Source organism: Sycon ciliatum, chromosome 4, assembly GCF_964019385.1.
Source record: "Sycon ciliatum chromosome 4, ocSycCili1.1, whole genome shotgun sequence".
Taxonomy (NCBI): domain Eukaryota; kingdom Metazoa; phylum Porifera; class Calcarea; order Leucosolenida; family Sycettidae; genus Sycon; species Sycon ciliatum.
The window spans coordinates 2,316,013-2,338,236 of NC_088646.1; the positions used below are offsets into that span (position 1 = coordinate 2,316,013).

At 48.1% G+C, this 22,224-nt stretch overlaps 3 protein-coding genes across 3 annotated transcripts; 2 read left to right on the plus strand and 1 right to left on the minus strand.

Annotated features, from left to right (window-relative positions):
• Positions 1-322: 322 nt before the first annotated feature.
• On the plus strand, positions 323-9,615 carry LOC135813872 (minor histocompatibility antigen H13-like). Its single transcript, XM_065326895.1, has 14 exons — positions 323-704; positions 1,479-1,574; positions 2,281-2,363; positions 2,837-3,102; positions 3,372-3,457; positions 3,707-3,777; positions 4,079-4,133; positions 4,401-4,458; positions 4,784-4,867; positions 5,637-5,673; positions 6,528-6,630; positions 7,235-7,320; positions 8,928-8,977; positions 9,244-9,615. Exons 1-13 carry the CDS (start codon positions 489-491, stop codon positions 8,974-8,976), a joined length of 1,290 nt encoding a protein of 429 aa, XP_065182967.1. The 5' UTR covers positions 323-488; the 3' UTR covers position 8,977; positions 9,244-9,615.
• A 1,910-nt stretch (positions 9,616-11,525) lies between these two features.
• Positions 11,526-12,341, plus strand: LOC135813351 (riboflavin-binding protein-like). Its single transcript, XM_065326451.1, has one exon. It carries the CDS (start codon positions 11,526-11,528, stop codon positions 12,339-12,341), a length of 816 nt encoding a protein of 271 aa, XP_065182523.1.
• Positions 12,342-13,913: 1,572 nt separating this feature from the next.
• LOC135813874 (serine-rich adhesin for platelets-like) lies at positions 13,914-22,144 on the minus strand. Its single transcript, XM_065326896.1, has 2 exons — positions 21,005-22,144; positions 13,914-19,289 (listed from the first exon to the last, which is right to left on the minus strand). The coding sequence occupies exons 1-2, from the start codon at positions 21,834-21,836 to the stop codon at positions 14,806-14,808; spliced, it is 5,316 nt and encodes a 1,771-aa protein (XP_065182968.1). The 5' UTR covers positions 21,837-22,144; the 3' UTR covers positions 13,914-14,805.
• Between the last annotated feature and the right edge of the window lie 80 nt (positions 22,145-22,224).

Genomic DNA, 22,224 nt, shown 5'->3' on the forward strand with positions numbered 1-22,224 from the left:
TATGGCATTCGCTTCCATGTAATTGGGCTTGTAGCTCGTGTGTACTTGCGAATTCAAATAAAAATATACATACACACATATGATACATACTGCCAAAAGCAATAACAACTACAGTACAGCAGCTAGCAGCAGCAACAGCAACTGGTGCCCGGGCCAGGAAGTCGTCAAATGCCGACTCCCTGACGTAATGACCGGTACTCTACTCTTATTACCATGGAGAAAATGGCGTCGGGAAAGCGTCACTGAGCCGAGTCAGCGCTGATGCATGCATGATCCAGTCAGCTTGAAATGACTATGTGAGTATGTAGTGCGATGATGATGATGCTTTGAGTCTGACAAAGAAAATTGAAATTTCATGAACCAGCTTTGCAATTTCGAAACTTTTGGTGTTGTGTACATTGCAAAGTCACTACAGTAGAAAGTGGAGGATCGTGTGTGTTTTTTCCTTAGTCGTCGTGGGCAGACGTGAGGTCTGCTTGTAGACCACGATGGAAGCGAACAGTAGCATGAACAGCAGCGTGAATGTCTCTGACAGCATAAATGGCACGAATGGATCCAGCCTGGCCAGCAGCGGCATTATGGTTGCGACCAAGGAAGGAATAATCATTGCTTATACAGCTCTGGTTGTTTTGGCAGTTCTTCCGATCATCATCGGATCCATACGCTCTGTAGAGTTTCTCAAGAAAGCCAGAGTATCGAAAAAGGTACAGGTCTCAGCATCAATATATCACAGTATCTGTACTGTCCGCCATCAGACACGATGCTGAGGCATTCATCATGGATATAAGAAACAGACTTTCCTATTACAATGGCTGGTGCGTGTGTGTACGTGCGTGTGTGTATGTGTGTGTGTGTGTGTGTGTGTGTGTGTGTGTGTGTGTGTGTGTGTGTGTGTGTGTGTGTGAGAGAGAGAGAGAGAGAGAGATCAAAAATTCACTGGTCCAAGAAGAAGAAAAAAACTCCAACCAGCTGTGTGGTGCAATACCAGGCTACCGTTCCTCAGCCTTTTGAATGCTGTATTCCAGTACAAGTTGCTTTGCCTTACATGGCTTATTCGCTATCCTCTCTTCAGCAAAGGGTGCGTGTGTGTGTGTGTATGTGTGTGTGTGTGTGTGTGTGTGTGTGCGCACGCGCGCGCGCGCGCGCGCGCGCGTGCATGTGTGTGTATATGTGTGTGCCTTTTGAATCTCTCTCCCCTCTTCGGGGAGACACGCCACCAGTTTTTGGCAGTATGTAGGTACAAGTGTGTGTGTGTGTGTGTGTGTGTGTGTGTGTGTGTGTGTGTGTGTGTGTGTGTGCGGCACAAGTGTTTGTTCCATGTGTGTTCATATCCTGTGGGCACTGACATGCCTGTCTTCTGTTTGTCTGGTGTACTTGTGTGTGTGTGTGTGTGTGTACACGCGTGCGTGTGTGGGTGGGTGTGTCGTTGGGTGGGTGTGTGAATTGGTATGCCGGCTGCTTTGCTTGTGTATCCCCAGGCTGGTGAAGATGTTGACGTAATATCCACCAAAGACGCTATGATGTTTCCAGTGTTTGCCAGTTGTGCTTTGCTGGGTCTCTATATTGTTTTCAAGGTAAAGACCGTGTTCAGCAGATGTGTGACTACAAATAGATTACTGATGGTGTGATGTGCTTGCAGCTGGGCTAGTAAGCAGTACGGGTACACTGACTGCAGCTCTCTACAAGACACTATGGTCTCTGTGATCCAGGACTGGAGCATTGCCCTACGGTTGTGGGCATTGAAATACGTTGAGAAGTCAAACGGCCACGGGGCATAGCCGCGATCACTGCTGGTCCATTCTTACCTTTTTTTTACTGGAACTCAATTGTGTACTAGTGTACGCGCTATGGCAGTAAGGGCGCAGGGCCCGGTCAATCCACCGAGTTTCAATGTCCATAACAGTACATGTACTCTTGTAGGCTGGTGTAGTGCTCATACATTCAGTAGTATTACAATGTAGTGCTGCACCCAGTGCCCAGTAAGCACATCGTGCATTCGGGCACTCAACACTTGACTTGAGGGCACGGAGCACTATAGAAGCCATGCCACTACGAGCTATGCCATCATTATCTGTGCTATTTTATGGAGTAACTCGCACTTTTTGCCGCTCAACAGAAAGCATATGCGGTGATGTCATTTGAAGCATATGCATGTACGATGATGTCGTTGCAGTCTAATCCCTTCTTATGTTTGTTGGTACATGTATTAAGATGTTGGATTCGCTAATCCTGTTTGAGCTGACTACTGTGCGTGTTGTCTGTGTGTTGGTTCACATGCAGGCTCTAGGCGAGCAGTATGTCAACTGGCTGTTGAACATCTATATTTTCATCTTCAGTTCATTGGCTCTGTCCCGTGCTTTGAAGTGAGTTTTGTCTCTGCTGCCGACCAAGCTGTTCCAGTTTGCTGTTTACTGCTTTTCTGACTGACAGACAGGCAGAGACAGACAGACAGAGACAGACCGACAGACAGACAGACAGACAGACAGACAGACAGACAGACAGACAGCCATTTTGTAGCATGCATACTACATTTAGTGTGGTTGACCGGTGCAGTATTTCTTTGTAGGGTTCAACATGGTGACGGTGCTTATTGTTGGCTGCTGAGGATTCGTAAAGTCATTGTGCTCTGGCACATGCTGTGTACTTGTTGTTGCTCTACGGAGGGTCAGGGTGACAAAGGCCATTTAGCAAGCAACGCAAGTCATGTGCATATCCTCTACTCTAGGCTATCAGTGTTTGATTCTAAGATGTGCTTGTGTATGTGTGTGTGCATGTGTGTGCGTGCGTGTGTGTGTGTGTGTGTATGTGTGTGTGTATGCGTGTGTACATCATTCAGTGTCATCCTCCGTCCCATTCTGTCGAAGCTGGTGCCGAAGCGCTCGTTCTACTTCCTGGTGGCGGAGATGGAGCCAACCCAGCAAGGAGAGCTGCGCAAGCAAATCTATACCGTCACCGGTGCGTTTGACGAGAAGACCAGCAGAGCTGAGAGCTACGCGGAGACTCAGAAAGAACAGGAGGCAGAAGAAGTGGCAGCCGGCAGTCGCAGCTCTGAATCAGAGTCGGCAGAAACATCAGACAAGAAAGTTCAGATCAAAGACCCCAGTAAGTACAACATGCCTTGTTTGCATCCCTGAACTGGAAAACCTGTCCTGGACAGGGACATTGGCAGTCAGTGAGTAGTCACACGATCAAGTCTTTGTGTTTTAATTAGTAAGCGATGGTCGCCATTGTTACCATGGCTACCTGGCTATCGAAGTTGCAGTATGGCTCGGTCATGGGGATATCGCTCTCCTTGCTTGACTGAGAGCGGTGGTGGTGGTGAAAATGTTCCCTGCTGTGCTTCTCTCTGTTTCGTGTTCGTCTTATTGCAGTTGTGGCGGAGGAGTCATTCGACTTCATCTCGGTCATCTGTCTTGTCCTGGCGTTCGGATTCGGTTGCTGGTACCTCTTCCAAAAGGTAAGTTACACTATGAGTATATGGTGCTGTGCTGTGCTGAGTCTGTTTGCTGGTGTTGCTTGTCCAGGATAGGCGTGTCTGTAATGCCATGTATGTCCAATGTACTGTACTGGATTGCATCCTGTGTGTGTCCATCGCTTTCTTTTTCGAAAGAGCATTCCTACTTCTGAATAAACACTTCTACATGTACATTGTATTCTAACTTCCCATCTGATATTACTCTGCGTGTGTGTGTGTGTGTTTCTATAGCATTGGTTTGCTAACAACGTCCTCGCCTTCTCCTTTGCCGTCAATGGAATTGAGATGATTTCCCTGAATAAGTAGGTGATGTGCTTTCCCTCGTGCTACGGGGGTGTTCCCTGTGTATGTCTTTCCAGCATCCATGTGTCTGTTTTGTTGATTTTGGAGTGCAAGCATTGTGTGTCTGGTACACGGAGAAGTGAATTTAATCCAATGTTAGTGACAAGGCTGAGCGGGGATTCAACTTGACACTGTGTGTTGTGCCGGTAGCTGTTATGCTCTGTGTGGTGTATACTAGTGCGCCCTGGGGGCTTGCTCGTGTGCTTTCGATCACGATAACTGTTTAATTTGTGTGTGTGTGTACGTTGTGTGCTGCTGCAGGGTGACTAATGGTTGTATTCTGCTCGGCGGTCTCTTCTTCTATGACGTGTTCTGGGTAGGTTGACTGATGTACTGGCATTCTTATGCACTGCATCCTGAATATACGGTGAAACCCTGTCTATTCACTGAGTATAAAATATGGATAAGAAGAACTCCCATTATTGTGAACAAATACTGCCGACCCGTTGGTGTTCGTCCTAAAGAAGTTTGACTGTATTTGCACTAGTAGTGACATCTGTCCCCTTGCCCAATCCTTGTGCTACAAGTACAGGTGCATGTCGTGACTCGTATGCCCTGTGTCTTCTCTCTTGTTCATCAACAGGTGTTCGGTACTGATGTGATGGTGACCGTTGCAAAGTCCTTCAACGCTCCCATCAAGTGTGAGTTGTGCGTTGTGTGTGTGTGTGTGTGTGTGTGTGTGTGTGTGTGTGTGTGTGTGTGTGTATTCTTCAGCCTTGCAAGCTGTTGAATGGTGCAATCCCAGCACAAGTTACTATGGCTTCTGCTGTAGCATCGCTATTATCGCCTCCGGCGATGGGCGTCCAATGGTCCAATGGTGTGTATGTGCATGAGCGTATTGTTTCGATATTCATATATTGGAAGCTTGTTTTTCAAATGTGATTTCAACTAAATCATAAAATGGCAACGGTATCCTGTTCTACAAGAGCTTCATGTTCATCTCACTTGTTTTCAAATGTCTTACAGTGGTTTTCCCCATGGATCTTTTGGAGAATGGATGGTTTGCGAAGAACTTTGCTTTGCTTGGTCTTGGCGACATAGTCATCCCCGGTGAGTGTTAGCATACATGTGTGTGTGTTGTTGGTAGTTGTAAATACTTCTGTATGGTAGTGTGTGTGTGTATGGTAGGATATTGACTTTATCCATTCGGTGCCGAACACTGCATTGCTATACTGTACTGTCTTGTGTAGAAGCCTGTTGTAAATAGTACTGAATACCAACCTGATTTTCAAGATGGACTCTCAGCAGAAAAGTCTGATTATAGTGTTTGATGTACATAGAAACACATGATTTGAAATACCGGTACATGTAGTAGCTAATGGGGTATTCACACGACAGGCAAATCCACGTGCACCGGAAAGTTGCAGGGAGTGACATACGAGAAAAGTGACTGTGTGGATTCACACAGCTGCACTTGACGACAGGCACGTTTGCATTTTTGAATGCTTCACCGACCAGTAGCCATGGGAATTTCAAAATTTCAAAACACGCATACAATTATTATCATGTTCTAAAGAGCTGCGTAAAAAATCAAGTCTTGTTTCGCGCTTTTTGGTGTAAATGTACTCGTGCACGCCACGATTATCGTGAAAGTGGGCCCCCAGCTCGCTTGCACTTTTCAGCCACTTTTCTCGTTCACAGGTAAAATACCATAGCAACTTTCCGGCACACGTGGATTTGCCTGTTGTGTGAATACCCCATTAGCCCTGGCATCGGCCTCTACAGGAAGAAGCCCACCCGTTTCATGTGACATTACGTTAGTACATGTACACGTATGGATGGCCTATTTGCTTTGCTGTGGTTTCTTTTTGCTGGACAGGTGTGTTTGTGGCTCTTCTCCTACGCTTTGACACCAGGTAAGGCACTCACACTAGGGAGGCTCCGGAGTACGATTTTTCGTGCCAAAATCCGTAGAGGCGCTACGGATTTTTTATACGTCATTTTCGAGCAGTGAAATGTTCCGGAGTACGAAACTTCTGTGTTTGCCGTCATTCCCTAGGCTACGATCGCAAACACGTCACATTCCCGCGCTATGCCTTTTTATTTTGAAAATTTGTACCGAAATCAAAACTTCCCGCGGAAAATCGATGTTTCTCATACCAAATTTGTACGCGAAAAATCTTTCTGCACCCGATGACGCAAAATCTCCATGCGAAACATGGTTCGTATGAAAGCCAGTCCACACGGGTTCTCCGTGCCGAAAAATCGTATGGAGTACGCCTGGAAAAAATCCGTACCGCCCATACGGATTTTGGCCCGGAAAATCGTACCCCGGAACCTCTCTATTGTTGGAAATTGTATGTGTACGAACGAGTGTTTCTTGGTGCTTTGCTACTTCCGGACGAGGATTTGTCAATGAGCATACTGATGATCACTTGTACATGTACATGCGTCAGTCATGGTTAGTTTCACCTTTCACCTTGGTAATTTTAGCTGCTTGTCCTACGTTCACGTGCCCCATGTCTCCGTTATCATCCTACACGTTCTAGAGACATGGTGATTTGTGAATGAACCAACTGTGCTACATTGTACCAGGTTACTGCATATCCCGTGCCTCATAATGACACAAACGGAAACTTTTCATTTTTTAAATAATATCATGTTTGTGCAGCATGGATGCTGTATGTGCGTTCTGGTTCATGAACTCTTGTCCAATATCGTTACTGTGTGTGTGCTCTGGTCTGTTGTGTTCGTTTGTTGCGTGCTGTAGTCGTACCCAGGGTGGACGGCTGTACTTTCTCACGTGTTTGTTTGCCTACCTGGTCGGCTTGCTGACCACCATTTTCATTATGCACTACTTCAAGCACGCCCAGGTAAGCTATGGCCGCTTGATCGTTTTTCTCAACATGTCATTGTCTTTTGCAGCTCGCTTCTGTTGCTTAGTTCATTTCCAATGGCAGTGTTGTGAGATTTTCTGCAGTTTGTTGCGCCCTTGTGGCTCTTCTCCATTGCCATCTGCATTGTGCACGGCCCAAGACCAACAACATACGATACTGAAGCACTGTATACAACTGTATCTGTAAGCAAGAGTACGAAATAACCCAAGGGTGTGCAACTGCCGGCTTTTTCCATCTCTTGTGCTCCGGTGGCGAAGTTTCACACCACATGACACGGCTCAATAGGTTATGTGAGCGAACCGTGCAAAGTCACCACTGGAGAGAAAAGTTGTACCTAGTGCAGAGCAGAAAGCAACCCTGTGCCCATCTTGGTGCGGGCAATGTGTACGGATTGGTCACGCGATATGAAATTCTGCCGTCATGCATAAGAGCTGCACATTCTTGGGTTTAGGCACTCTTGCTGTATTGTGTGAAATCTCTCTCTCTCTCTCTCTCTCTCTCCCTCTCTCTCTCTCAAACACACTCTCTCTCTCTCTCTCTCTCTCTCTCTCTCTCTCTATGTTGTCTTTATTGTTACCAGCCTGCTCTGCTGTACCTGGTGCCAGCTTGTCTGGGATTCCCGTTCATTGTTGCACTGCTACGAGGAGAGCTGTCGCCACTGCTCAGGTCAGTCCATGATCTATTCTCTGCACCTGCTCTGTATCAGCCAGGGCTCGTAGCCGAGTGATTGCAGACTTGGCGGCAATCATTATAAGGTCCCTAGTTCAAGGCCTTCACTGTCAGCAGGAAGCATGCTGTGCTAACACATAATCATGTTGATGCGTGTATGCATGCAACACTGTACATGCAATGTGCACTACTGACGCCCGCTGTCAACTGACTACTCACAACTGGGAGTGAGGGCAGCATGGCGTTCTATGCAGCTAATGAGAGAGGTTTCTGCTCTTCTTTGCGTTCTTGATTGTGAGATTCGTCACGTCACTCTCACCTTTGCATTCACCACCAATACCAGGTATAGTCAGGCATAGTCAGGTATAGTCAGGTATAGTCAGGTATAGTCAGGTATAGTCAGGTATAGTCAGGCATGGTGCCGGTGGCCTGGTGTAATTGAAACTTCCTAAAGCTGCTTGTGTTTTGTTTGGAACACATTGTATAGCCAGTCGTAGTGTGGATATGCTAGTTTACATACTATACATAACTGTATAACTGCATGTGACAGTGTAGGTGACTGTGGGTAAGTTAAAGGGGAAGTTAAGGCAAAAATTAAAATTTCACCAGTTGTAGTCTTCGGGGTGCTGAGTCGAAAGGTCGTGGTCCGAGGAAGCTGAGACGCTCCCTTCCTACTTGAATCCCAATCGAACTCGCGCACTTCCACCGAAACTGGGTGACTGCGCCCTACTAGATGGGGATTTGTATGCAAAATGTCACTAAAAGCGCCATTTCGTTCTTATAAAAGCACGGATGACCGCCATTGGCCCATATGTTTTAGTCTTTTGGACTCTGAGTCGACTGGTTTTGGTCCGAAAAGGCTGCGATGCAGCGTTCCTCCTTTATTCCCAATCGAACATGGTTGAACAAGCGGTCACGTGCTCCTGCGTACGCCAGTCACCTGGTCACCGTGCCTGCAGGGTACAACTTACTAGCCTGTTTGACCTTTTTTGGGTGCAGTCCTGTCACTCGAGTTGAACCTTGGTGTGAAAGTTGTCGCCTGCTGGCGTGGTGACCAGGTGATGTGGGCACCCAGGAGCACGTGACCACTTGTTCAACCATGTTCGATTGGGAATAAAGGAGGAACGCTGCATCGCATCCTTTTCGGACCAAAACCAGTCGACTCAGCGTCCAAAAGAGTACAACATATGGGCCAATCGCGGTCATCCGTGCTTTTATAAGAACGAAATGGCGCTTTTAGTGACATTTTGTATACAAATCCCCATCTAGTAGGGCGCAGTCACCCAGTTTCGGTGGAAGTGCGCGAGTTCGATTGGGATTCAAGTAGGAAGGGAGCGTCTCAGCTTTCTCGGACCAAGACCATTCGACTCAGCACCCCGAAGACTACAACTGGTGAAATTTTAATTTTTGCCTTAACTTCCCCTTTAATATGTCTAGAATCTAGATATGAATATAATGATGATGTCTGGCGCACGCAGGTGGCATTTTAATGCTTGCATTCCTTTGTGTTCGTATCTGGTACGGACGCTCACTTGTACGTCTCTCTCTCTCTCTCTCTCTCTCTCTCTCTTCTGCCTGTATACTCCTTTATTTTATTGCTGCAGTTATGAAGACCACGAGTCAGAGACCACAGATGAAAAGAAGACGAATTGAGGTAATTTACGCTGCAGTTATGCTCCCGATCTCTCCTATTTTCATTTTGTTGTCTAGTTGACACGCTTCTTGCACGAAAACAGTCTGGTAGCTGTGCGGTCTGGTAGCTGTGCAGTCTGGTAGCTGTGCAGTCTGGTAGCTGTGCCGCAAACGCCCGTGGCTCACTATAAGTATATTCCTGCTTTGCCTTCATCCCATGCTCCTCTGTTTTGGCCGGATCCCTGTCTCACCGTGTGGTGTTTGTATGCTGTGTCCAAACACCACCAGATAACGCCGATGGCCTGCCTGCAGTCGGGGTCTAGTCATGGTTCTGCTGCTGCTGTTGCTGCTGCACTTTGCACTTTGCAGTGTGCACATATGACACGCTTGCCGCATTCTCCTGTCCGATGTTCATCGTAACGGCTCTCCGGGCGTGTTACTTTGCTCTGTACATTGCTCTGTACATAGTTATTCAGTTTATTTCCGAGTGTAGCTCCTCCACGACTACTTTAACCACCAAGCACGAGTACTATTTTTTCATTTTCTATTTTCTGCTTCTATGTGCAGAAGAGGATTAAAAAATGCTTTCCGTTGCATGTATATTTGCGTCGTGTCATGCAGATTTGCTATTATTTTAATTGTCCTGTACCAGCACGCTGACTTGCGCTCATGGTGTAGTGTTTGGTGTAGTGTTCGGTCGCGGTGCTTGCCCAGTCACTATGGATATGCTGACGCCGGGTTTAATCGCTAAGCCGATTGCGTGAAACCCGGCGTTAATAAAGTGCTGCTCGATGAAATCCAATCGCGTCGCTCCAGCTTGCGTCTTGCATCATGTCGCGGCCCAAGCGCCGCGGCACGTACTTGATTGACTTGGCTGGATTTCATTGAGCAACGCTGTGGTACAGTACCAAGACTACATAGTGCAGTGGGAGCTTATTTTACTCTTGTAAGTTTTGGTACCTTACTTGCAAGTAACGGTAGTGCAGTTCAAACTGTATGCATGAAGTTGCATGTACACGATGCACATTCTGGCTATGTTGTCTTTGGCACACCTGCCGTTATACTCACTAACTCAGTATATACCGTACTCCCAGCAAGGCACAGAGACACCCACATCTACTTGGCCTGGGCCCTCCTGCAGGCCTGGTAGCCGGCTTTGCCGCAGTTTGTACGGTACTGTTTTGGACGAAAAAGACAGAAATAAATTCCAGGCGAATATTTCTGCTTTTACAGTACTGTCAAGAGTCCATAACCCCCTCGGGGGGTTATGGACTCTTGACAGTACTGTAAATCAACAAATTTTGGCCGATCTCGAAATGAAACTCTTGGCGCTCATTTCACTTTGGCCGATTGGGGTTTTCAAACAGAAATCGATCGCTGGTTGTTGCTCTCATACTTATGCAGCTATGGCTCAATCTTGCATCTATGACAAACGTTGGCCTGCGATTTACTTTGGCCGGTTTGCACCAAACGGCGAAATCAGCGAAATTAAATCGCCAGCGAAAATTAGTTGATTTACAGTAGTCAGTTTCGCTTCTGGTTCAGTGGTTGTGCCACTTGTGTGACTTGACTTAGATCTGACGCAACTACCGGTAAGGCGGTATCGGTCATTATGTACATGTAAGTCGATGCATCAGTCCAAGATCAAGAGTCCATAACCCCTGGGTTACCGGTTATCATGGTAATAATAATTATTGGTTTAATATGAACAAAATAAGAAATTTTTTTAAATAAAATAATAATAGTGGTGAAACGAATATCAAAACCCAGTATACTAACTACTTGAACTAATAATACTTATGGACTCTTGGTAAGCCAGGCCAGACTCAATGCACTGAGTCTGGCCTGGCTTACCAAGAGTCCATATGATAAGTATTATTAGTTAGTTAGTATACTGGGTTTTGATATTCGTTTCACCACTAAAGGCACTATTATTATTTTATTTAAAAAAAAATTCTTATTTTGTTCATATTAACTTAAACCAATAATTATTATTACCATGATGCAGTGCATCATCAGTCATGACTCATCATAGTCATGGTGCATGCCCAGCACTAGTGCCTAGCGCATGCATAAGTGGTATTTCCTTCAACTTCAAGCAGGTCTACGTGACCTGGTGACCTGGTGACAGTTGCACTCCAGTTGCATGCACGTGCCAAGATCCCCAAGACTACAAAACTGGATCTACCACTTACCAGTCGTTTAGCTGGGAGCCGGAGGCTCGAGGAGCAGCTAGCGCTACGCATTGTGGTCGTTGGGTTGGATGTTGCGTTTGTTGACAGAAACTGGTTTTTCTGATTGTGCAATAGTTCGTCCCAACTGGTCATTCCTGGACGACCTGGCAGCAGCAGCAGGTGGAGCACATAATAACAGACTCAGTAGCAGCTCTCTAATCTCTCCCGTAACTTACGCGTAAGCAATCTTCGCAAAAAGCCGGGCCACCTGTGGCAAGTGCCTATAAAACGCGAGAGTGCAACGACGTTACGTGTTCGCTCACAGAACATCAGTCGTTGTGCAACTCGTTTCATTTAAAATTTTGTTTCTACTGAATCGAAATAGACGTGGTGGTGATGGAGAAACCTTGGGTGACTCAGAAAATGCTGAGCTTCCTTTTGCTGCTTGGCATCGTGCTATCATCATTGTGTGTAGATCAGTCCACAGCCGATCATGAGCCCGAGCACACTAGTCAGCAACGCTGTCTTTCAACGAAGGGTCGTCACAAGGAGATGCCCAGTCGCGAGACGCTGCACGAGTGCCATGCATTCGCGGACAACGCGTGCTGCACGCCCAACACGACTCGTCCGCTGGCGGATAGCGACGGCACGCACATCGACACGTACTTCTGGCCCAAGTGCGGCAATGTGTCGGAGGAGTGCGAGGCTTACATCCGTGCAGAGATGTGTTTCTACTTCTGCTCACCCAACACGTACCCGTGGGCGAAGAAGATCCCCGTCGACCATAACGTGCACCCGGACGATGTAGGGGAAACGTACTCCGGTGTTCCAATCTGCGGGTCGTGGTGCGATCGTTTCTACGCTGCATGCCAGGACCAGCCGATCTGTGTGACTAGCTGGTACCTTGACTGGAATGTTACCATGGTGAACGGTCGGAGCGAGAGTCATTGCCGCGACGACTCCAACTGCAGCACGTTTGGCCAGCGCTTTGGCAGTGCTATGAGCATGTGCAACGGGATCTTCGGCGACTCGTACGTCTACACGTCCACGGCGGATTGTCTGGTGATGTCGTTCAACAGCTCAACAAACCCGAATGACGACGTCGCCGATCGGCTGGCAAGCGGCGCCGCATCCCACTGGAGCACGGCGCTGCTGCTTCCGAGCTCCGTGCTGGCAATGGCCACCTCCCTGATGCTGGCGTCGTGTAGCTAATGCAGAACACTGCAGCTCAGGGTATATATTCCAGCCACATGGGCAAGCATTCACTGCGCTACCCACACAACGACCGTGTGGTGTACATCCATTGTACGTGGACTATTGCCCCGCAGATTTGAGCCAAAATGGACCAGCTTTCTTTTGGAAGAATTTGAGTACATAACTTGTGACGAGCATAATTGAATGGTTTTCAAGCACACCCCCCCCCCGTGCCAAACTTTGATTCCTTTCCGGAAATAAAGAGCACATATGTATTTTGTGCCATCCAATCGCCTGACTTTAAAAAGCTTTTCTTTCTTTCCAATCTGGGCCTAATTTAAAAATCTATGTGTATGCCACATACATGTACTCTCAATGAGGGCGAGTTCAATGTGATGGTGAGGCCCTGCAATGAGGCGGATCAAACGCTCTCTTCTCTGTAGGAATGACACATTGCTGTACTTCCCACTTCAAAAGAAGGGGAAATAGTTGGAATTCCTTTCGGCTAGGGGGATCATTTTCCCTGCTAGGAATGCTGCATTAGCAATAAGAGCACTTGCTGTCGCGATAGGTTTGCTCCTATCAACTACTAGTATCATCATCTTGATCTGTGTTTTATCTTTACTCGTACCTCCTCAATTTCAGTTGCATTTAAATTATTAGTACGAAGTTCCCACCGTAGTTTGAAATGCTAGTGCACTTTTCTGGTACTACACCGGTCACTGGTGCATGTGTTGTAAACCCGCTGCATTCAACGGCACCGGACACGTTGCAAGTCAGTGGGGCAGTGTGGACTGAGTGGTTCGTCAGCTAAGCAGAATCATGATAATGTACTAGTGCTGAAGTGAGAACTCCTTCTTTTTGCTGCAGAGCCCCCCTCCGTCCCCCGTTTACATGGTTTAGATCATAATTTAGTATCCGGCTGCCTTGCAGTACATGTAAAACGCCAATGACTTACCCTAGTATGATGCAGAGGAACTTTTGGATGCTTTTTTTCAGCCCCCCAAAGAAAGTTATATCATCATTATCAGTGAGATTATACATGCACATGTACATGTATGTCCAAGCTCAAGGACAACCACTGTGTGAACATGACCGTCTTGTCTATGACATACTGCGACGTATTAACGACCTCAGACAGCAAGCATAGGCTACTAACACTAGTACTATTCATCGGTTGCGAAAATGCACTCTCCTTGCAGACAGTATATGGGAGATCGTAGCTAGCTGTTACTACGGAAGTGTGAAGCTTTGAAGTACATTTCTCGCATCCATTCCAGGGGGGGGGGGGGGGCATGACAAGTATAGAGCGGTTTGAAAGACCATACGGGACAGCCATATAGGCTCCATCACTTCAACCCTTGCACTATGCCGGGTCACAAACTCATGTCGGCCATGTTGGTTCCACTGTCCACATGCCATGATCGCTTTCTACACAATCTTAATAGCCACATAACCAGGGAGTCGTAAAATACAGGTATTTTACGACTCTCCGCACATAACAAAGATATGAAACCAATCCTAACAATGAATGAACTCTCAAATACGCATGTGCACGCGAAGCAAAGACACACCGTGATTATGCCCGTGTAATTGATCAGCTATCCACTCGGCGACTCTCAGGTCTGTTTGGAATAATCTGATAGGAAAGATGCACTGACAACGACCAAGCACCGTGGGTGGAAACCACCAGGGAAACGGAGATAATAATCATAACAAGCACGCAAGAAAATATCCATAAGCTTGACGCGGCAAGAGAAGAACTTTGTTGTATAATATATTACATGTATAATAATATGATGGTCTAGGAGAGCAAAGACAATATAGATTTGCTGCATCGGTTAGAGCAGAGTGAACCACAGTCTCTCTGCGGTGAACCGTTCTCCAACGAATAAATGTCAGAAACTAGTCCTGATGCCGATATCCTGACAGACAACATCTCAAGTATATGGACATGCAGTGACTGTAAGGCAATTCTAACAACAAGCCGGAGAAGCTGATCATGTTTGAGCTCAATCAAGCCACACGGAAGCCGACCATGCTGCTACAAGAAGGGGACTTCCCCCAAAAAAACTGCTAGCCAATAGTACAACAGAGATGGAGTGGTACCCAAGCTGGGAACTTGAGATTTTCTAGGGATGCGGGTAGACAGTGATACACAGCGGCCAGCAAGGCAGCCAGCCACACCTGCTCTGGAAAATGCGCGATGTGTCCGTGAAAATGGAAATAAAAAGAAACACTGTTAAAATCTGAATGTGAAAAAATTACTGAACCTCAATGTTGAAGAGTAGGGAAAAGCTGAGAAAGGTCCTAGCACGCACGCACATAGCTGCATGCGTCATAGCCAGCCCATTCTAGATGAGTCACACAATTCTTAATTGTCCTAACCACCGAATCTCCAGCCATACTGCCGCTGTATGCGACACGGGCTTGCAGCAGTAGCGCCCGGCAGACCCGGCTGCGTAATGCTACCCGGGGCTTGTCACACGTATGCATGACTAGCCGTCATGGGAATGAGCTTAGCATCTTCCGGTTTGAACATGCCTCTCTTCCGGCCAGCCACTTGTATGATGGTGATGATGACCATTGCAAGCAGTACTACACCGATGATGACAAATGCCACCACAAGTCCAGCAACAGCTCCTCCACTGAGCCCGCTACCACCACTGCCCGTTTCAGCAACCAGCGGCTCAGTGGTGGGCTCACTCGGCTGCACGGTGCCAGCTGATGATGCGGATACTGGCTGGTTACCCGATGACGGCGGTACCACAAACTCAACACCGTCAGCATCCTTGGCAACGGCTTGCAGATCAACCGGCTCATCGCCAACCTGAACCGAGCGTACCTGTCCAGTATAGCCAGTACTGACATCACCAATGGAGTTTCCCGGGCTGCCTCCAAGCTGCGTGCCCCCGTCCAATGTCGGCGCAAGGTTAGAACCAGTGATTGTTCGAGACTCGCCGTCCACATCAACGGTGACTTGCTCACTGCCATGCTGCACATTGATATCATACCAAGACTTGTCGGTGTAGTAAGACTCACCCGGCGGTGACTGGATTGTCACATTGTAGAGCCGGCCGTCCACCGAGAACTGCCAGAGTACATGCTCTGGCATTATAGCTAGACCAGCAAAGTCACCACCGCTGCCTGCTGCCTCTCCACGGCCGCCGTACGCATAGAGAACAATGCCGCCCTTGTCCGTGCTGAACTTCAGCGTGATCGGCTTGTCAGCGGACAACGTCAGAGGCGGTAGGTTGACGTGTGCGTCGGGCGACGAGATGCTCAGCAGCGGCTCTGCGGCAACTGCCCGTGTTGGTTCTTCGGACGCTACTGTAGTGGGTGATTCTGTTGTTGCTGCTGCTGTGGTGGGTGAGGGTGTCGAGTCAGTTGTGGCAGGTTCTGTAGGTTCTTGGGAGCTGGTCGATGGTTTCACTTCGGCAGGTGTTGCTTGTGTTTGTTCCTGCTCTGATGTGATCATCACCGGTGATGGAATGCTGGTCATGGCTACGGGCTGTGTGGTAGGTTGTGTGGTGGGCAGCACAGTTGTACCGGGAGACGCCATAGGAGCAGAGGAGATGGAACTTGCCGCCATGCTTGGGGAAGATGAGCTACTTACTCCAGCTTCCATCTGTGAAGACACTAGTGACGCCGCCGGCATGGGGATTTCTCTCGAGTCCATTGCCGACATATCTGGTGATATCATATGGGGTACTGATGATGACATACCGGTTGCTGATGATGTCACATGGGCTGCCGATGATATCACATGGGTTGCTGATGAGGTCACATGGGGTACCGGTGATTCATAAGAAGTAATAGAGGACACTGTTGGGTCGTATGAAGGTGTTGGCAATGTCACAGATGATGTTAGTGATGTCATAGATGATGTTGATGAAGTCATAGATGATGTTGATGAAGTCATAGATGATGTTGATGAAGTCATAGATGATGTTGATGAAGTCATAGATGATGTTGATGAAGTCATAGATGATATTGGTGGTGTCATAGATGACATCAATGAAGTAATTGATGATATTGGTGTGGGGAAGGAAGACGCTTCACTTGATGATGTTGGTGGTAACATGGGAGTTAGTGCCGACGATTCCGTCACGGACGGCAATACGGTTGAGGAAAAGATAACAGCAGGGTCAGAATAGGATGGAGTTACTGACACTGAATGAACAGTTGTCAATTCTGATGGGAGGAAGGAGGCAACTGGCTTTGATTCTAAAGGAGTGGACATGGATGAGGAATGAGCTGAGAGCGATTCCGATGGAGTTGGCATGGAAGATACAGGGGTCGCGGCTGATTCTGACGTAGTTAGCATTGACGGTGCAGGACTCACAGACGATTTTGAGGAAGTTGGCATTGATGATACAGGAGTCATAATTGACCCTGATGGAGTTGGCATTGACGATACGAGAGTCATAATTGATTCTGATGGAGCTGGCATTGACGATGATGCATGAGACATAATTGATTCTGAGGGAGTTGGCATTGATGATACTGCCGAACTCACAGCTGATTCAGAGGACGTTGGCATTGGTGGTGCAGGAGTCATAATTGTTTCTGATGGAGTTGGAATTGACGATTCAGGAGTCATCATTGATTCTGATGGAGTTGGAACTGACGATTCAGGAGTCATAATTGTTTCTGATGGAGTTGGAACTGACGATTCAGGAGTCATAATTGATTCTGATGGAGCTGGCATTGACGATGATGCATGAGACATAATTGATTCTGAGGGAGTTGGCATTGATGATACTGCCGAACTCACAGCTGATTCAGAGGACGTTGGCATTGGTGGTACAGGAGTCATAATTGTTTCTGATGGAGTTGGAACTGACGATTCAGGAGTCATCATTGATTCTGATGGAGTTGGAACTGACGATTCAGGAGTCATAATTGTTTCTGATGGAGTTGGAACTGACGATTCAGGAGTCATCATTGATTCTGATGGAGTTGGAACTGACGATTCAGGAGTCATAATAATTATTGATTTCGATGGAGGGGGCATCAACTGGGAAGGTTCTACTGACTCACTAGAAAATATGAAGGTGGATGCTGACGGTGCAAGTGTATCGGCAGGTAGCATGTCTGCATCCATTCGAGAAGAGGAAACTGGCTCACTGGATGACGACTCCATAACAGAGGACGTTGACACTACGACATCGGGCTCAGTCCAGTATGACGTATCCCATGCGTACAGACCACTACTGCTGGCTTCTACGCCACTTACGCTCTCACTTGTCGCACTGACGGTTGCCAAGGTGACGACTGCTGTACCGTTGACGTCTTCGATATCCTCAGTGGAAATCACCGAGGATTCGGTGGGAACTATGTCAGCTGATGCAGTTATCACCACTGTACTGGAGCTAAGACCCATAGACGTGATTGCATCATCGATGATGTCACTTGTAACCGGTATGCTCAGGTGAGAACTGGTTGTCATGACAAGCTGTACAGGGGTAGGTGTGACCGACACGGGATCAATTGTCGAGTAGATGTAGTCGGTAGGTGACGCTGACACAGGTGTTGGCATTGGTGTCGAGTCTGTTGACACAGCAGAGACAGGAGATGCAGATGGCGTCATATCAGCAATACTGGAAGACAGCACAGGTGGCAGTGGCAGCATGTCGGGTTCTGATGTAATCTCCGCCTGTGGCAGTGTTGTGATTGGCGGCGGTGTTGTGGTTGGTGCGGGCGTTGTCGTGGGTGGCTGCGTGGTCGGGATGGGTTCACACATGTATGCCTCCTCGTCCTGTCCTTCCACGCATAGCTCAGTGACCGAGCACGGACTAGCCGGCTCACACGAAGGACAGAACGGCACGATATCGGAAATGTCGGTGGTTAGATTTCTCAACTGAACTGGTTCACGGCTGCCACTGGCGTAGAAATGTCGCATGCAGCCCATGAATCCTTCGCTGACGCCGTTGACTTCAACACCAGCCGGCACCGCACCAATGAGCAGCTGCTCGTGTTCGGGAAATGCAAGAATGACCACATGGTGCCTTAGCGTCAGTGTCTCTAGAGCACCATCCACTTGGAAGTAGATGATGTGCTTGTCGCGACGCACGCCCACCTCATGCCACAGCCCGTCGCTTATGTAGAGTGACGACACGGCCTCTAGCATCTCATCGCCGTTGTGATACGACAAGGCTATCGAGCCGTTGGAGACAATCAGCGCCGCGTAGTTATCTCCGTCGCCCTCCGCCTTGCGATTAGCGGCGCCTTGTTGATACGCAAGAATGGCATTATCCTGCAGGGTTTTCAGGTGGAACGTTAGGTAGCCTTTCTTGCGGAAGAGCCACTGGCGCTCTATGTAGAATCCGTCGGTGGTGTCGTTGAAGTGGATTGCGTCAGACTCCAGCGAGCGCATCTCAATGATGTTTGTAGCATCGAGATGAATTGATGCTGACAGATTGCTCAGGATCAGTGCATCTAGAGGAGAGCTCCTTGCGAGCATATCCAGCGGACGGATGTCATCGTTCACTAGCACCTCTTGTAGCCAGCCACTGAAAGGCTCGTACGCCTCCTCCTCTGCAGCCATGGCCACGGGTGTTGAGAATCGCGCCAGTTCTATATTGCTAACTAGCATATCCCATGCTGGTGAGGTTAAGGGAAGTACATCGGTAATGGTGGAGTTCCCTGTGTCCAGCGTGAGCTGTATCTCATGATCCTGTATCACCGCGCTCACCGCATGGTACTCATCGTCTTCAAGGCTCTCGCCGACAATGAGCTCCTGCATGAGACCCGTCGAGCCCATCGTCTTGAGCTGCACGCGGCCGTCGGACAGGTGAATCCAGACACCATACCGGCCACTGTTATCGGTGACCGCCATCAGCTCAGCAGCGCTCTGGTGCTGCACGGGAGTCCGGAATGTGACCATCACGCGGCGAAGTGTGTCAGAAAATCCCAGGTTCAGGTGATGGTAGAAGCCGCTGCGAAATGTTGACGTTACCACATCTGCCCAGGACAAGAAAAGGATTGAGAAACACCACACCACAAAATCACAACTAGCGTTCACAACTGCATGAAGACTTTCCAACAGACTTATACAGCATGAACTATAAAGCATGGACTTGTTTAGTTGGTATGTTAGTGGCACCCCATGCGGTTGTGCTATACTGCACTCGAAAGCATACAGGCAGGTTTCATGGACATATCGGATGGAACATGCCGCTTCTCTATTCCAACGCCATGCTGTTACTCCTTTCCTTGCTGTTATGCATGGAGAATACATTAGATTGTAGACGGTGTGTACTTAGCATCTTGCCGGTTCACTTCAATGCGAATGCTCACTACAGTATTTGAAAATTATGAGTATTAATCTGAAATTGATCCACCGACTGAACATCGCCATTATCACCCCAGGCTGTTGGACAAACTTGATCAAAAGCACTCTTTCAAAGCCATAGATAATGTATGAACCTCTGCAGGAGTTTCATAATAATAATTATTATGGACTCATAAATGTCATAATGTCCCCTCAAACCAGCATTGGGATGTGGGAATTCCCCCTCACCCACACGGCGATGCAATGTGTTTGCAAGCTGCACACCACAGATATCCTAAATCCGAATAAACTCATTACAGCTGTATAAATTGCTGCAGGGTGTGTGAACCCCAATCCGATGATGTTTCCTGTTGACCAGGAAAAGATGCACGCTGCACTGTGAGTATGAGCTCAGCTGTTAGGTGGCAATACAAACTGACTACAGCTGGGGAGGATATTTTGCCCAGATCTAGACCATGAGCCGGAGCAGGATCTCTTGAATCATGTTTCCAGTCTCCATTTTTAAATTCTTACACAACCATGCATGCACGCGCGCCTACAGTCTGTCTGCATATTTCAACCAATTACTTCCCACATGAATGGATCTGTCATGGCCGGCGTACTCAGCTCACCAATACCACTGTAGAGTGTAGTGCTGCACACATTCACTATCAGCCTGTCACCTACCTAACCTACGAATCAGAGGGGGGGGGGACTAAACAGTAAACAAGAATGTTAGTACCCCTGCTGCCGCAAAGTCACTAAAAAACGGTTTTCTTTTGGGAAGGGGGGGGGGGGAAGGCATTCGAATCGTCACTCTTTGACTGTCAAAGAGTTTTCTTTTCTGAAAAGGTAGCTCATTGGCCTCTTCAGAAATGGAAGTCCCCTCTAAACAACTCTAAACTCCGCTACCTCATCCAAGGGTAGGGGTGGATTAGTTCAGAAGAATTTGGAATACTCCAGCGAGCACTACCTGAAGGTAACTTTGAATAGTACGGTCTGTTTTTTCTTCAGACTTTTCCCGTTTGCGTCTGTCCCGTTGAAACCAATGAAGGCACTATCTTTCATAACCTTTTCCCTTAGAAACTACGACAAAACCTACACATATGGTGAGGGAAGTGTGTGAGGCTGCCACCAACCATTTTATTATTGGGATACTTCATTTCAACTCGGATGGTGAGCCAAGTAAATTATGGTGAGAAAGGAGAAGGACAAAATGTTACGAGTTATGACTAACTGTCCACCAACGTAACCAGATCTTATACAGTCAGCGAGTGCGACAAACTCATAAACATTTGTCCTTCTCCTTTTTCACCATACTTCATTTCATCTCTTCTTTAAATAAAAGATGTTTCTGGAAAAGTTGATGAGAAGTCGAATCATCGGAATGCCCCCTTAGTCTTACCATCATCACACGTCTGTCCTGTTTTGCTGGTGCCTGAGCAATCGCACAGTCCTTGGCGATAGCTGGGTGACCTCTGACACCTTCCACCATTCTCACAAGTCGCCTGGGTGGCCGAGCAGACTGGCTCAAACAGGACGCAGCCCAGCGCTAGTGCCACGTCGCGTTTGCTCAGCAGAGGGGGCGGACGGAGCAGTTGCTCATCCGTGTTCAGGTACCACAGGTTCTTGACACACGCTACGAGGTTGGGCAGTTCGGCAGCGCTTTCATCGGCCAACGAGGTAATATCCACGTCAAGTGGCAGGCCACCGATATACACGGGACCCTGGGTGGTATCCAAGCTGCCGTCTCCAGTCTTGAACTTCGTCCACAACTGTCCGTCCAACCTGATCTTGAACCTGCGTCGGCTGGTTCGTTCCCGCTCTATCCGCACCTCATGCCACCTGCCATCGTTGGCGGTGAAGTTGGTGATCTTGTCGGACTCGCTGAGACTGCGACGCTCGGTTGCGTTCTCCTCGTTCCCTTCCTGATACTCCATGCGCACGTCAAGGCGCAGGTCGCCATCCACGAAGCTAAGCATGAAGTAGTCGCTGACATTGCTACCGCCATCCTGGTACAGCAACAGGCCATTGGCCGCAGTTGTTCGGAAAGCGAACTGTAACACTCCTGAAAGCTTGCCATTCCATGGCGAATACGCTACATAAGATGACGGTCGGGCTAGATTGAGCACTAAATCGGACGAGGCCAGAGAGCTACGTATCGTTCCAGCAACTAAAAGAACGAAAAGACATGGCGCAGCTAAAGGATGCCTGAAATCAAAACAACTCATCGCCATGCCGTACAGAGAGCCAATCGCCCAGGCAATGATTGGCTGGCGGTGCACTTTAGCAACCCGATGAGGAGCTCCGAAGTAAGTTCTCTGCGAAAGAAGAGGAAAGTCGACGGATTTCAGGAGAGGAGAGTGTGTAGTAGTGTGCAGCTTCTCGTCACATAGCCCCCTTCCTCACGACTCCCTCACACACGCACCGATCGTCCGTGAGTTCACGCAGCAGCAGCAGCAGTCCAGTTGTGTTAGTGTTACATCATCCTGGGCCAGGACTGAAATAATTCAAAATCAGTCTGCGGTGTAAAGTTCGCACTCGCTACACTGCCACTGGTGTTGATATGCTGATGTGGGGATGTGGCCAGGGTGCGCGTCTTGTATCCAGTACTCGATCAGTTGC